The sequence below is a fragment of the Petromyzon marinus genome, chromosome 69 (genome assembly GCF_048934315.1).
Source record: "Petromyzon marinus isolate PM22_M1 ecotype Great Lakes invasive population chromosome 69, UKy_Petmar_22M1.pri1.0, whole genome shotgun sequence".
NCBI lineage: Eukaryota > Metazoa > Chordata > Hyperoartia > Petromyzontiformes > Petromyzontidae > Petromyzon > Petromyzon marinus.
Genome location: NC_133735.1, coordinates 4,196,067 through 4,212,823, shown reverse-complemented (window position 1 = coordinate 4,212,823; position 16,757 = coordinate 4,196,067). Strand labels below are relative to the sequence as shown.

The window sequence follows — 16,757 nt, the reverse complement described above, 5'->3', positions numbered from 1 at the left end:
AGATGACCATGTTGCAGGGGGGGGGGACGTTGTGGCGGCCATGTTGCATGGGGGGGAAGCGTCATGGCGTCCATTTGCATAAGGAGAGGGCCATGTTGCATGGAGAAGGGAGGCATGTCGTGGCGGCTATGGTGCATAGGGGATGGCAATGTCGCATCGGCGGACTTCGTGGCGGCCATGTTACATAGGGAGACGGCGAGATGGCCATGTTACATGGGGGGGACGTCGTGGCGGCCATGTTGCATAGGGAGATGACCATGTTGCAGGGGGGGGGGGGGTTGACGTTGTGGCGGCCATGTTGCATGGGGTACGGCGAGACGGTCATGTTGCGTGGGGGGGGGGGGAACGTCGTGGCGGCCATGTTGCATGGGGGGGGGGAAGCGAAATGGCGGCCATTTTGCATAAGGAGAGGGCCATGTTACATGGAGAAGGGAGGGACGTCGTGGCGGCCATGTTGCATAGGGAGACGGCGAGATGGCCATGTTACATGGGAGGGACATCGTGGCGGCCATGTTGCATAGGGGATGGCAACGTTGCATCGGCGGACTTCGTGGCGGCCATGTTGCATAGGGAGACGGCGAGATGGCCATGTTACATGGGAGGGACATCGTGGCGGCCATGTTGCATAGGGGATGGCAACGTTGCATCGGCGGACTTCGTGGCGGCCATGTTGCATAGGGAGATGGCTACGTTGCATAGGGGGACGTCGAGACGGCCATGTTGCATGGGGAGACGACCGTGTTGCAGGGGGACGACGACATCATGGCGGCCATGTTGCATGGGGTACGGCGAGGCGGTCATGTTGCGTGGGGGGGGGGACGTCGTGACGGCCATGTTGCATGGGGGGAGCGCGCGTCATGGCGGCCATTTTGCATAAGGAGAGGGCCATGTTGCATGGAGAAGGGAGGGATGTCGTGGCGGCCATGGTGCATGTGGGGGACGACGTCGTGGCGGCCATGTTGCATAGGGAGATGGCTGCTGTATTGGGAGACAGACGGCTATGTTGCATAGGGGGACGTCGAGACGGCCATGTTGCATAGGGGGACCTGATGCCGGCCATATGTAGCAGCCTCCAGTGGTTGGAGAATGTCACGCGAATCGATCATCGTCAGGATCCCAAGTGGAGCATGCCGATTCGATCTTGACCGATGTCCGTCTTCGGTGGGGGCATAACCACGACCACCACTCTCCTCACTTCTGGTTGATGGGAAGGGGAGCCCAAAGTAGCCTGGGGCTTACAGCTTCCCACACCTCACCGCCCACGCACGCTCCCTTCATGATTTTTGTTCAGGAGAAGAGCCACTCCCGTGTTCTGTGGCTCTCCGGGTAAAGTCATCACGGTAGTTAGTAGGCACTACAATCACAGACCACGACGTTCCGATCGCAACGCACAGCAATCGTCATCAGGTGATGATCGAGATCTCTGCCGTGACATAGCAGGCCTCAGATGCAGGGGGGAGAGAGAGGTGGTGGGGGGGGGGGGTAGATAGTGGACCCAGCGACAGTACCCGGCTCACTGGGAGTCTTTTCATGCTGTGGTTGTTGTCGATTGCTGCGTCGCCACCTGTGATTGCTCACACCTGCCACGCGATGACTTCACCCGGAGACCCGCAGAGTGTGAATTCGTTCAGTCACAAAAGCTTAAAATCAAAGATTCCACTCCCTGCGGTTTGGCAGTCTGCTGCCCCACAGTAGAGGACTGTCCACCCCTCGTGGTGGCAGGAGCCGGAGCCGGTCCACGGGACCTCCTGAATGCCCGCAGGGATCCAGGCGGTACCGGTCCAGCTCCTGACAAGAGGCGCGGCAGCCTCTCCTCCTCCGCAGCGAGCGTTCGAACATTCCACGTGGCCACGCGAAGTTGCCAAATAAGGGTTAGGCCAGGAGACGTCATAGACGCCTGTCCCCCACCGGGGCCTCCGGCACAAGCTTAGTTAGATTTTTAACACGTGGTTTTGTGGTAATTAATTGAAGGTGGACGGGGTTACCAGCCCCTCGCATTTCCATTGGCCGCTTTGGTGGCTACAAACGCCATGAGGGGAAAAGCCGAATGGAATTGGCCCTTCCACCCACCCAAATGCTTTCATCCACCAGAGCGGTACCGTCCGGCACCAACAAGGGAGGTTGGGGGTTGGTGTGTGAGTAGGTGAGTGGGTGGGTGACTAACAGAGTGGGTGAGTAGGTGAATGGGTGGGTGAGTAACAGAGTGGGTGAGTAGGTGAGTGGGTGGGTGAGTAACAGAGTGGGTGAGTAGGTGACTGGGTGGGTGAGTAACAGAGTGGGTGAGTAGGTGAGTGGGTGGGTGAGTAACAGAGTGGGTGAGTAGGTGACTGGGTGGGTGAGTAACAGAGTGGATGAGTAGGTGACTGGGTGGGTGATTAACAGAGTGGGTGAGTAGGTAACTGGGTGAGTAACAGAGTGGGTGAGTAGGTGACTGGGTGGGTAACAGAGTGGGTGAGTCGGTGAGTGGGTGAGTAACAGAGTGGGTGAGTAGGTGACTGGGTGGGTGAGTAACAGAGTGGGTGAGTAGGTGAGTGGGTGGGTGAGTAACAGAGTGGGTGAGTAGGTGACTGGGTGGGTGAGTAGGTGACTGGGTGGGTGAGTAACAGAGTGGATGAGTAGGTGACTGGGTGGGTGAGTAACAGAGTGGGTGAGTCGGTGAGTGGGTGAGTAACAGAGTGGGTGAGTAGGTGACTGGGTGGGTGAGTAACAGAGTGGGTGAGTAGGTGAGTGGGTGGGTGAGTAACAGAGTGGGTGAGTAGGTGACTGGGTGGGTGAGTAACAGAGTGGGTGAGTCGGTGAGTAACAGAGTGGGTGAGTAGGTGACTGGGTGGGTGAGTAACAGAGTGGGTGAGTAGGTGAGTGGGTGGGTGAGTAACAGAGTGGGTGAGTAGGTGACTGGGTGGGTGAGTAACAGAGTGGGTGAGTCGGTGAGTGGGTGAGTAACAGAGTGGGTGAGTAGGTGAGTGGGTGGGTGAGTAACAGAGTGGGTGAGTAGGTGACTGGGTGGGTGAGTAGGTGACTGGGTGGGTGAGTAGGTGAGTGGGTGGGTGAGTAGGTGACTGGGTGGGTGAGTAGGTGAGTGGGTGGGTGAGTAGGTGAGTGGGTGGGTGAGTAGGTGACTGGGTGGGTGAGTAACAGAGTGGGTGAGTGGGTGACTGGGTGGGTGAGTAGGTGACTGGGTGGGTGAGTAACAGAGTGGGTGAGTAGGTGACTGGGTGGGTGGGTAACAGAATGGGTGAGGTGACTGGGTGGGTGAGTAACAGAGTGGATGAGTAGGTGACTGGGTGGGTGAGTAACAGAGTTGGTGAGTCGGTGAGTGGGTGAGTAACAGAGTAGGTGAGTGGGTGAGTAACAGAGTGGGTGAGTGGGTGAGTGGATGTGTGAATGGGTTGGTGAGTGGGTGGGTGCGTGAATGGGTGAGTGGGTGCGTGAATGGGTGAGTGGATGCATGAATGGGTGGTTGAGTGGGTGCGTGAATGGGTGGTTGAGTGGGTGCGTGAATGGGTGGTTGCGTGAATGGGTGGGTGAGTGCGTGGGTGAATGGGTGAGTGGGCGAGTGAGTGGGTGGGTGAATGGGTGAGTGGGCGAGTGGGCGGGTGAATGGCCGGGTGAATGGGTGGGTGAATGGGTGAGTGGCCGAGTGAGTGGGCGAGTGGGTGGGTGAATGGGCGAGTGGGTGGGTGAATGGGTGAGTGGGCGAGTGGGTGGGTGGGTGAATGGGTGAGTGGTGAGTGGGTGGGTGAATGGGTGAGTGGGTGGGTGAATGAATGGGTGAGTGATGATTGGGTGGGTGAGTGGTGATTGGGTGGGTGAGTGGGCGAGTGAGTGGTGAGTGGGCGAGTGATTGGGTGGGTGAGTGGTGATTGAGTGGGTGAGTGGGCGAGTGGGTGGGTGAACGGATGGGTGAGTGGTGATTGGGTGGGTGAATGGGTGAGTGGGCGAGTGAGTGGATGGGTGAATGGGTGAATGGGCTAGTGAGTGGATGGGTGAATGGGTGAGTGGGCGAGTGAGTGGGTGGGTGGTTGAGTGGGCGAGTGGGTGGGTGAATGGATGGGTGAGTGGTGATTGGGTGGGTGGATGGGTGAGTGGGCGAGTGGGTGAGTGGGCGAGTGAGTGGTGATTGGGTGGGTGAGTGGTGATTGATTGGGTGAGTGGGGAAGTGGGTGAGTGGGCGAGTGGTGATTGGGTGGGTGAGTGGTGATTGATTGGGTGAGTGGGCGAGTGAGTGGTGATTGGGTGGGTGAGTGGTGATTGATTGGGTGAGTGGGCGAGTGAGTGGTGATTGGGTGGGTGAGTGGTGATTGATTAGGTGAGTGGGCGAGTGGTGATTGGGTGGGTGAGTGGTGATTGATTGGGTGAGTGGGCGAGTGAGTGGTGATTGATTGGGTGAGTGGGCGAGTGAGTGGTGATTGGGTGGGTGAGTGGTGATTGATTGGGTGAGTGGGTGAATGGTTGAGTGGGCGAGTGAGTGGGTGGGTGAATGGGTGAGTGGGCGAGTGAGTGGGTGGGTGAATGGGTGAGTGGGAGAGTGGGTGGGTGAGTGGGTGCGTTAGTGGGTGAGTGGGAGAGTTAGTGGGTGGGTGAGAAATTCCCCCCCCCCCCCTCCCAAGGAAATCGCTCGCCATCACCGCAGCGGCACCGTGCCCACTGGTTTTTACCGCACACACACGCGCCAGAGCCGCTCCTGAAAGTCTCTACTGCACCTCGTTAACCTTTTCTTGTTCAAAGAGATCTTTTAATGGTTCTGTCAAACTCAAAAACCTCCCCCCTCACCCCACCCCGAGACCCATACACCGAACATTATCCGAGCGCGGTTTTTTTTTACAAATCATTAACTTTTCAACATCAATTATTCTTCTTTTAATTTCCTTATCCGCACACGGGTGCACACACACACACATATATCGTTCTATTAATTTACCATCGATTATTTTAATCATTATTATTTTATTATATTCTCCAACCACCCATTAAAGCCTCCCCCCCGCCCCTTCCTAAAGCGAGACGTTACGATCACACCACACAACACACATCACATACACACAACATACACCACACACACACCACATACACACACACACCACATACACACACACACCACATACACACACCACACACATCACATACACACACCACACACACACACATCACATACACCACACACACACCACATACACACAACACACACACACCACACACATCACATACACACACCACACACATCACATACACACACCACATACACCACACACACACACACAACACACACACAACACATACACCACACACACACCACATACACCATACACACCACACATACACCACACACACCACACCACACAACACACACACCACACACACACAACACACACCACACACACACACACACCACACACACACACCACACACACACACCACACACACACACCACACACACACACCACACACACACACACCACACACACACATCACATACACACACCACATACACCACACACACCACACACACCACAAACATCACATACATACACCACATACACACACCACATACACACACCACATACACCACACACACCACATACACCACACACACACAACACACACACCACACACACACAACACATACACAACACACACCACACGCATCACATACACACACCACATACACCACACACACCACACACACCCACACACACACATCACACACACCACCCACACACACACACCACACCACATACAACACACAGACCACACATACACAACACACCACACATACACCACACACCCCACAAACACACACCACACAAAACATACATCACACACACCAACCACACATATACATCAACCACACACACCACACACACCACACATACCACACACACACACGATACACCACACACACCACATATACACCCCACACACACCACATATACACACCACATATACACACCACACACGCACACCACACACACCAACACCACACGCACCACACACACCACACACACACACGTACACACACACCACACACACACCACACACACACCAACACCACACACACCACATACACGACAAAGATGACTCCCCTGGTGTAGCCTGCTGCTAGTGGCGAAGTAGCCGCAGTCCCCTAGACAAACAAAGGTCCCCCGTGTAGCCTCTAACAGGTTGTAGGGGCAAGTGCTGCTAGCGAGTAGCAGCAGCAGTGCCTATAGACACACAGACAAAGCTCCCCCGTGCAGCCTCTAACAGCCTGTAGGGGCAAGTGCTGCTAGCGAGCGAGTAGCAGATGGACGGTCGGTGGTGAGTGGTGTGGGTGAGTGGTGAGCGAGTGGTGAGTGGTGAGCGAGTGGTGAGCGAGTGGTGAGTGAGTGGTGAGCGAGTGGTGAGCGAGTGGTGGGTGAATGCATGGGTGGGTGGGTGAGTAGGTGAGTGCATGGATGGGTGAGTGCATGGATGGGTGAGTGCATGGATGGGTGAGTGCATGGGTGGGTGAGTGGGTGGGTGAGTGGTGAGTGGGTGGGTGAGTGAGTAAGTGAGTGGTGGGTGAGTGGTGGGTGAGTGGTGGGTGAGTAGTGAGTGGGTGGGTGGGTGAGTGGGTGAGTGAGTGGGTGAGTGGTTGGTGAGTGGTGAGTGGGTGGGTGACTGGGTGAGTGGGTGAGTGAGTGACTGGGTAGGTGAGTGGTGAGTGGGTGAGTGGTGAGTGAGTGGTGGGTGAGTGGTGGGTGAGTGAGTGGTGGGTGAGTGGTGGGTGAGTGAGTGGTGGGTGAGTGAGGGGTGGGTGAGTGGTGGGTGGGTGAGTGAGTGGTGGGTGGGTGAGTGAGTGGTGGGTGGGTGAGTGGGTGGTGAGTGGTGAGTGAGTGGGTGAGTGAGTGAGTGGTGGGTGAGTGAGTAGGTGATTGAGTGAGTGGTGAGTGGGTGAGTGAGTGGGTGAGTGAGTGGGTGAGTGAGTGGGTGAGTGAGTGGGCGAGTGAGTGAGTGGGCGAGTGAGTGGGTGACTGAGTGAGTGGGTGAGTGGCGAGTGAGTGAGTGGGCGAGTGAGTGGGTGAGTGGTGAGTGGGTGAGTAAGTGGGTGAGTGAGTGGTGAGTGCTGGGTGAGTCTCCGCCACTGGCCAACGTTCCGCCACGGGGTTCGTCGTTTGAGGCCGAGTGGACCTAGGCGCAACCCTGGTGAGCTGGTGCAGTTGGGTTCACAACCACGTGCTCCCCACACACACACGGACACTCACACACTCACGCCACACACACACACCACACACACCAACACACACTCACACACTCACGCCACACACACACTCACTCACCTGCTCACTCACTCGCCTGCTCACTCACTCACCCACTCGCTCACTCACTCACTCACCCGCTCACTCACTCGCCTGCTCACTCACTCACTCACCCACCCGCTCACCTAACACTCACCCACCCAGTCGTACGCTCACCCACCACTCACCCACCGATTGTACGCTCACCCGCCTGCTCACCCGCCTGCTCACCCACCTGCTCACCCGCCCGCCCGTTTCCGTGGTTACGTAGTCGCTGTAAGCCCCGGCCCCCCAAAATCAACATCGCCCACCCCACCCCCTTCGTCAACAACCAACAACAACAACAACGAGAGAGAGAGAGAGGGGGGTAACCTCTCTATTGCAAGGTCGTTGCATCGCAACATCAACCCACGTGCCTGTCCACTCCCCCCACTACTACCACGCCCCCCCCACTACCACGCCCCCCCACTACCACACCCACCCCCACTACCACCCCCCCCACTACCACCCCACTATTACCACGCCCCCTCCCACTCCCACCCCCCTATGACCACGCCCCCCACTATGACCACGCCCACCCCCACCACTACCACCCCCACTATGACCACGCCCCCCAGTATGACCACGCCCCCACTATGACCACGCCCACCTCTACCACCCCCACTATTACCACGCCCCCTCCCACCCCCACTATGACCACGCCCCCACTATGACCACGCCCCCCTCCCACCATGACCACGCCCCCCACTATGACCACGCCCCCCCCCCCACTTCTCCGGTTGCAGCTGCTGTTGTAGCGGTGATGGTGTTGTTGACGTTGTTGTTGTTGTAGATGCTTGTTGATGTTGTAGCGGTGATGGTGTTGTTGACGTTGTTGTTGTAGCGGTGATGGTGTTGTTGACGTTGTTGTTGTAGATGCTTGTTGTTGTTGACGTTGTTGTTGTGGTAGATGCTTGTTGTTGACGTTGTTGTTGTGGTGGTGATGTTGTTGACGTTGTTGTAGCGGTAGATGCGTGTTGTTGACGTTGTTGTTGTAGATGCTTGTTGTTGTTGACGTTGTTGTTGTAGATGCTTGTTGTTGTTGACGTTGTTGTTGTGGTAGATGCTTGTTGTTGACGTTGTTGGTGGTGGTGATGTTGTTGACGTTGTAGCGGTAGATGCGTGTTGTTGACGTTGTTGTTGTAGATGCTTGTTGTTGACGTTGTTGTTGACGTTGATGCTTGTTGTTGTTGTAGCGGTGATGTTGTTGTTGTTGTAGCCGTGATGTTGTTGACGTTGTTGTCGCTGTAGATGCTTGTTGTTGTTGACGTTGTTGTTGTGGTAGATGCTTGTTGTTGTTGTAGCGGTGATGTTGTTGACGTTGTTGTTGTTGTAGCCGTGATGTTGTTGACGTTGTTGTCGCTGTAGATGCTTGTTGTTGTTGACGTTGTTGTTGTGGTAGATGCTTGTTGTTGACGTTGTTGTTGTGGTGGTTGTTGACGTTGTTGACGTGGTTGTTGTTGACGTGGTTGTCATGGTTGTTGTTGACGTTGTTGCTTGTTTGTTGACGTAGTGGTTGTTGTTGTTGATGTGCATGTTGTTGACGTCGTTGATGTGCATGTTGTTGACGTTGTTGACGTTGTTGTTGTTGATGTTGTTGACGTGGTTGGTGTTGACGTGGTTGTCATGGTTGTTGTTGACGTTGATGCTTGTTGTTGACGTAGTGGTTGTTGTTGTTGATGTGCATGTTGTTGACGTTGTTGATGTGCATGTTGTTGACGTTGTTGATGTGCATGTTGTTGACGTTGTTGACGTTGTTGCTGTTGTTGACGTTGTTGCTGTTGTGGTTGCTGACGTTGTTGACGATGTTGTTGTTGATGTTGTTGTTGTTGCCGCTGCTGCTGCTGCTGTTGTTGCCGTGGTGGTAGCGAGTCACTGGTAGGTCTGCGGAGGGAAGTTGTTGACTTCCCCCTGCTCCGTCACGCTGGCACCACGGTGCGTGTAGGAGAGCTTTATACGCATACGCAGCTGGTGCTGAAACAACAACAACAAACATCAACAACAACAGCAACAACAACCACAACAACAACCAACAACAACAACAACAGCTTGTACCACGGTGTATGTAGGAGAGCTTTATACACATACGCAGCTGGTGCTGAAACAACAACAACCATAAACAACAACAAACAACAACCACAACAACAAACAACCATAAACAACAACAACAACCATCAACAACAACAACAGCTGGTACCACGGTGTGTGTAGGAGAGCTTTATACGCATACGCAGCTGGTGCTGAAACAACAACAAGAACAACCATCAACAAACAACAACCATCAACAACAACAACCAACAACAACAACCAACAACAACAACCAACAACAACCACAGCAACAACCACAACAACAACAACAGCTGGTACCACGGTGCGTGTAGGAGAGCTTTATACGCATACGCAGCTGGTGCTGAAACAACAACAACAAACATCAACAACAACAACAACAACGGCAACAGCTTGTACCACGGTGCGTGTAGGAGAGCTTTATACGCAGCTGGTGCTGAAACAACAACAAACATCAACAAAAACAACCACAACAACCACAACAACAACCACAACAACAACCACAACAACAACAGCTGGTACCACAGCACGTGTAGGAGAGCTTTATACGTATACGCAGCTGGTGCTGAAACAACAACAACCATCAACAACAACCATCAACAACCACAACAACAATCAACAACAACAACTACAACAACCATCAACAACAGCTGGCACCACGGTGCGTGTAGGGTGGTGAGTGGGTGGTGAGGGTGAGGGGGTGGTGAGTGAGTGGTGAGTGAGTGGTGAGTGAGTGTGAGTGGTGAGTGTGAGTGGTGAGTGTGAGTGGTGAGTGTGAGTGGTGAGTGTGAGTGGTGAGTGTGAGTGAGTGAGTGGTGAGTGTGAGTGGTGAGTGTGAGTGGTGAGTGTGAGTGGTGAGTGTGAGTGGTGAGTGTGAGTGAGTGGTGAGTGAGTGGTGAGTGTGAGTGAGTGGTGAGGCTGGCACCTTGTTGGGGTTGAGTACTCGCATGAGCTGGGTGAGTGGTGAGTGGGTGGTGAGTGATGAGTGAGTGGTGAGTGGGTGGTGAGTGAGTGGTGAGTGTGAGTGGTGAGTGGGTGGTGAGTGGTGAGTGGTGAGTGAGTGGTGAGTGGGTGGTGAGGATGAGTGGTGAGTGTGAGTGGTGAGTGAGTGGTGAGTGTGAGTGGTGAGTGGTGAGTGTGAGTGGTGAGTGAGTGGTGAGTGGTGAGTGTGAGTGGTGAGTGTGAGTGGTGAGTGTGAGTGGTGAGTGTGAGTGGTGAGTGAGTGGTGAGTGAGTGGTGAGTGAGTGGTGAGTGGTGAGTGAGTGGTGAGGGTGAGTGGTGAGTGAGTGGTGAGTGGTGAGTGAGTGGTGAGGGTGAGGCTGGCACCTTGTTGGGGTTGAGGACTCGCATGAGCTGGGTGAGTGGTGAGTGAGTGGTGAGTGAGTGGTGAGTGAGTGGTGAGTGAGTGGTGAGGGTGAGTGTGAGTGGTGAGTGGGTGGTGAGTGGTGAGGGTGAGGCTGGCACCTTGTTGGGGTTGGGTACACGCATGAGCTGGGTTAGTGAGTGGTGAGTGGGTGGTGAGTGTGAGTGGTGAGTGACTGGTGAGTGAGTGGTGAGTGAGTGGTGAGTGGTGAGGGTGAGTGGTGAGGCTGGCACCTTGTTGGGGTTGAGTACACGCATGAGCTGGGTGAGTGGTGAGCGAGTGGTGAGTGAGTGGTGAGTGAGTGGTGAGTGAGTGGTGAGGGTGAGTGGTGAGGGAGAGGCTGGCACCTTGTTGGGGTTGAGTACTCGCCTGAGCTGGGTGAGTGGTGAGTGAGTGGTGAGTGTGTGGTGAGTGGTGAGTGAGTGGTGAGTGGTGACTGGTGAGTGAGTGGTGAGGCTGGCACCTTGTTGGGGTTGAGTACTCGCATGAGCTGGGTGAGTGGTGAGTGAGTGGTGACTGGTGAGTGAGTGGTGAGTGGTGACTGGTGAGTGAGTGGTGACTGGTGAGTGAGTGGTGAGTGGTGACTGGTGAGTGAGTGGTGAGTGGTGAGGCTGGCACCTTGTTGGGGTTGAGGACTCGCATGAGCTGGGTGAGTGGTGAGTGAGTGGTGAGTGAGTGGTGAGGGTGAGTGGTGAGGGTGAGGCTGGCACCTTGTTGGGGTTGAGGACTCGCATGAGCTGGGTGAGTGGTGAGTGGGTGGTGAGGGTGAGTGGTGAGTGGTGAGGGTGAGTGGTGAGGGTGAGTGTGAGTGAGTGGTGAGTGAGTGGTGAGTGAGTGAGTGAGAGGCTGGCACCTTGTTGGGGTTGAGTACTCGCATGAGCTGGGTTAGTGAGTGGTGAGTGGTGAGTGCGTGGTGAGTGTGAGTGGTGAGTGAGTGGTGAGTGGGTGGTGAGTGTGAGTGGTGAGTGAGTGGTGAGTGAGGGTGAGGCTGGCACCTTGTTGGGGTTGAGTACTCGCATGAGCTGGGTTAGTGAGTGGTGAGTGGTGAGTGCGTGGTGAGTGAGTGGTGAGGGTGAGTGGTGAGTGAATGGTGAGGGTGAGTGGTGAGGGTGAGGCTGGCACCTTGTTGGGGTTGAGGACTCGCATGAGCTGGGTGAGTGGTGAGTGGGTGGTGAGGGTGAGTGGTGAGTGGTGAGGGTGAGTGGTGAGGGTGAGTGTGAGTGAGTGGTGAGTGAGTGGTGAGTGAGTGAGTGAGAGGCTGGCACCTTGTTGGGGTTGAGTACTCGCATGAGCTGGGTTAGTGAGTGGTGAGTGGTGAGTGCGTGGTGAGTGTGAGTGGTGAGTGAGTGGTGAGTGGGTGGTGAGTGTGAGTGGTGAGTGAGTGGTGAGTGAGAGTGGTGAGTGGTGAGTGAGGGTGAGGCTGGCACCTTGTTGGGGTTGAGTACTCGCATGAGCTGGGTTAGTGAGTGGTGAGTGCGTGGTGAGTGAGTGGTGAGTGAGTGGTGAGTGAATGGTGAGGGTGAGTGGTGAGGGTGAGTGGTGAGTGAATGGTGAGGGTGAGTGGTGAGGGTGAGGCTGGCACCTTGTTGGGGTTGAGGACTCGCATGAGCTGGGTTAGTGAGTGGTGAGTGGTGAGGGTGAGTGAATGGTGAGGGCGAGTGGTGAGTGAGTGAGAGGCTGGCACCTTGTTGGGGTTGAGGACTCGCATGAGCTGGGTCACGGTGCCAGCTCCGTGCGCTGGCACCGAGCTGCTGCTGGGAGACAGCAGCTGGAGCTGGAACGTCTGACACACACACAGACACATACACACATACACACACAGTCACACACACACACAGTCACACACACACATACAGTCACACACACACACATACAGTCACACTTACACACAGTCACACATACACACACAGTCACACACACACAGACACACACACAGACACATACACATACACACACAGTAACACACACATACACAGTCACACACACAGTCATACATACACACAGTCACACACACATAGTCAGTCACACACATACACACACATAGAGTCAAACACACGCATACATACACACACACAGTCACACACGCACACAGTCACACACAGTCACACACAGACACACGCACACAGACACTCACACACAGAGACTCACACACACAGACACACACGCACACACAGACACACACGGACACACACACGGAGACACAGCACCACTAACCCACCACCACCACTCCACCACCACCACTACCACCACCATCACCATCACCACCATCACCACCATCACCACCACCACCATCACCACCACCACCGCCACCACTACCACCACCATCACCACCACCACCACCATCACCACCGCCACCGTCACCACCGTCACCACCGTCACCACCATCACCACTATCACCATCACCACCATCACCACTATCACCATCACCACCATCACCACCATCACCACCATCACCACCACCACCATCACCACCATCACCACCACCACCATCACCACCATCACCACCACCACCGCCACCACTACCACCACCACCACCACCATCACCACCACCACCACCACACCACCATCACCATCACCACCATCACCACCACCACACCACCACCGTCACCGCCACCACCACCATCACCACCACCATCACCGCCACCACCACCACCACCACCACCGTCACCACCGTCACCACCACCACCACCGTCACCACCACCACCGTCACCACCACCACCACCATCACCACCACCACCGTCACCACCACCACCACCGTCACCACCACCACCACCACCGTCACCACCACCACCATCACCACCACCACCGTCACCACCACCATCACCACCACCACCGTCACCGCCACCACCACCACCGTCACCACCACCACCACCGTCACCACCACCACCACCACCACCACCGTCACCACCACCACCACCACCGTCACCACCGCCACCACCACCACCACCGTCACCACCACCACCACCATCACCACCACCACCACCACCCTCACTACCACCACCACCGTCACCACCGTCACCTTGGGCACGGCTGCCTGGAAGACAAAGTCTCCCATGTCGGCGTCGCTGGAGTTGGTGGCGCGCAGGGAGATGGTGGTGAGCCCCCCCCCCGCCGGGGCCCCCCTCTCAAACGCAAACTCCACACGGAGGCCGCCCTTCTCAAACGCCACCATCGTGGGGATGGCGACGCCTACACCACCACCACCTCCTACTACGGGGGGAGGGGCGGGGGGAGGGGCGGGGGGAGGGGCGGGGGGGAGGGGGGGAGGGGTGGAGGGGGGCAGGGGGTGGGGGGGTGGAGGGGACCGAGGGGAGGGGCGGGGGGTGGAAGTAGTGTACAGTAGTGCAGTGTAGTGTACAGTAGTGCGGTGTACAGTAGTGCAGTGTGCAGTAGTGCGGTGTACAGTGGAGTAGTGTACAGTGGCGTGGTGTACAGTGGAGTAGTGTACAGTGGCGTGGTGTACAGTGGTGTAGTGTACAGTGGCGTAGTGTACAGTAGCGTAGTGTACAGTGGCGTAGTGGCAGAGTGAGTGGATGAGTGAGTGAGTGACTGAGTGAGTGAGCGAGTGAGTGACTGAGTGAGTGAGTGAGCGACAGAGTAAGTGAGCGACAGAGTGAGTGAGCGAGTGAGCGAGTGAGCGACTGAGTGAGTGAGCGAGTGAGTGAGCGACAGAGTAAGTGAGCGAGTGAGCGACTGAGTGAGTGAGCGAGTGAGCGAGTGAGCGAGCGAGTGAGTGAGCGACAGAGTAAGTGAGCGACTTGAGTGAGTGAGCGAGTGAGCGAGCGAGTGAGCGAGAGTAAGTGAGCGAGTGAGCGACTGAGTGACAGAGTGAGTGAGCGACAGAAAGTGAGTGAGCGAGTGAGCGACTGAGTGAGCGAGCGAGCGAGCGAGTGAGCGACTGAGTGAGTGACTGAGTGAGCGAGTGAGCGACAGAGAGTGAGCGAGTGAGTGAGCGACAGAGTAAGTGAGCGAGTGAGCGACTGAGTGAGTGAGCGAGTGAGCGAGTGAGCGAGCGAGTGAGTGAGCGACAGAGTAAGTGAGCGACTTGAGTGAGTGAGCGAGTGAGCGAGCGAGTGAGCGAGAGTAAGTGAGCGAGTGAGCGACTGAGTGACAGAGTGAGTGAGCGACAGAAAGTGAGTGAGCGAGTGAGCGACTGAGTGAGCGAGCGAGCGAGCGAGTGAGCGACTGAGTGAGTGACTGAGTGAGCGAGTGAGCGACAGAGAGTGAGCGAGTGAGTGAGCGACAGAGTAAGTGAGCGAGTGAGCGACTGAGTGAGTGAGCGAGTGAGCGAGTGAGCGAGCGAGTGAGTGAGCGACAGAGTAAGTGAGCGACTTGAGTGAGTGAGCGAGTGAGCGAGCGAGTGAGCGAGAGTAAGTGAGCGAGTGAGCGACTGAGTGACAGAGTGAGTGAGCGACAGAAAGTGAGTGAGCGAGTGAGCGACTGAGTGAGCGAGCGAGCGAGCGAGTGAGCGACTGAGTGAGTGACTGAGTGAGCGACAGAGAGTGAGCGAGTGAGCGAGTGAGCGAGTGAGCGAGCGAGTGAGCGAGCGAGTGAGCGAGTGTCTCACCATGCAGGGCGTTGTTGAAGGGCGTCTCGCTGGCTACGGGCCCCAGGCTGTCGAGAAGAAACGCAGGAGGGGGTCCCTGCAGCGTGGACACTGGGGGGGGGCCTGCACCCCCACACACAGACAAAGGTGTCCCGTGTAGCCTTAACAAGGCGTAGGGGCAAGTGCTGTTAGTAGCGAGTAGCAGCAGTAGCTGCAACTCGCTACAAACACTCACACCATCATTCACTCACTATCACTCACACACTCACCATCACTCACACTCTCACCATCACTCACACACTCACCATCACTCACACACCATCACTCACACACTCACCATCACTCACACACCATCACTCACACACACCATCACACTCACTCACACACTATCACTCACACACTCACCATCACTCACACACCATCACTCACACACTCACCATCACTCACACACTCACCATCACTCATACACTCACCATCATTCACTCACTATCACTCACACACTCACAGCATCACTCAGTCACACTCACACACTATCACTCACACACTCACCATCATTCACACACTCACCATCACTACCACTCACTATCACTCACACACACCATCACACTCACTCACACACTATCACTCACACACTCACCATCACTCACACACTCACCATCACTCACACACTCACCATCACTACCACTCACTATCACTCACTATCACTCACACCATCACTCAGTCACACTCACACACTATCACTCACACACTCACCATCACTCACACACTCACCATCACTACCACTCACTATCACTCACACACACACACCATCACACTCAGTCACTCACACCCTCACACTCACTCACTCACACCATCACTCACTCATACCATCCACAGCATCACTCACACCATCACACTCACTCACTCTCACACCATCACTCACACACTCACTCACACTCACATCATCACAATCACACACACTCACTCACACCCTCACTCACTCACACCCAAACCATCACACTCACTCACTCACACCATCACTCACTCATACCATCCACAGCATCACTCACACCATTACACTCACTCACTCACACTCACTCACACTCACACCATCGCTCACTCACACTCACACCATCACACTCACACCATCACTCACTCACACTCACACTATTACTCACTCACTCACACCACACTCACACCATCACTCACTCACACTCACACCATCACTCACTCACACTCACACCATCACTCACTCACACCATCACACTCACACCATCACACTCACACCATCACTCACTCACACCATCACTCACTCACACTCACACCATCACTCACTCACACTCACACCATCACTCACTCACACTCACACCATCACTCACTCACACCATCACTCACTCACACCATCACTCACTCACACTCACACCATCACTCACTCACACCATCACTCACTCACACTCACTCACACTCACACCATCGCTCACTCACACTATCACACTCACACCATCAC

At 55.4% G+C, this 16,757-nt stretch overlaps 1 protein-coding gene across 6 annotated transcripts in view; it reads right to left on the bottom strand.

Moving 5' to 3' along the window:
- Positions 1 to 8,956: 8,956 nt before the first annotated feature.
- Positions 8,957 to 16,757, bottom strand: part of AP1G1 (adaptor related protein complex 1 subunit gamma 1) — a 76,078-nt gene continuing 68,277 nt past the window's right edge. For 3 of the 6 annotated variants that reach the window (XM_076055006.1, XM_076055007.1, XM_076055002.1), the window contains exons 20-23: positions 15,293 to 15,394; positions 13,745 to 13,935; positions 12,410 to 12,508; positions 9,562 to 9,705 (exon numbers count right to left, since the gene is read on the bottom strand). In XM_076055006.1, coding sequence (XP_075911121.1) covers positions 9,577 to 9,705; positions 12,410 to 12,508; positions 13,745 to 13,935; positions 15,293 to 15,394 — 521 coding nt within the window. In that variant the 3' untranslated portion in view covers positions 9,562 to 9,576. Of the gene's footprint in view, positions 9,270 to 9,561; positions 9,706 to 12,409; positions 12,509 to 13,744; positions 13,936 to 15,292; positions 15,395 to 16,757 lie in introns of those variants that run through there. The other 3 variants (XM_076055005.1, XM_076055003.1, XM_076055004.1) reach the window with 3 other exon arrangements.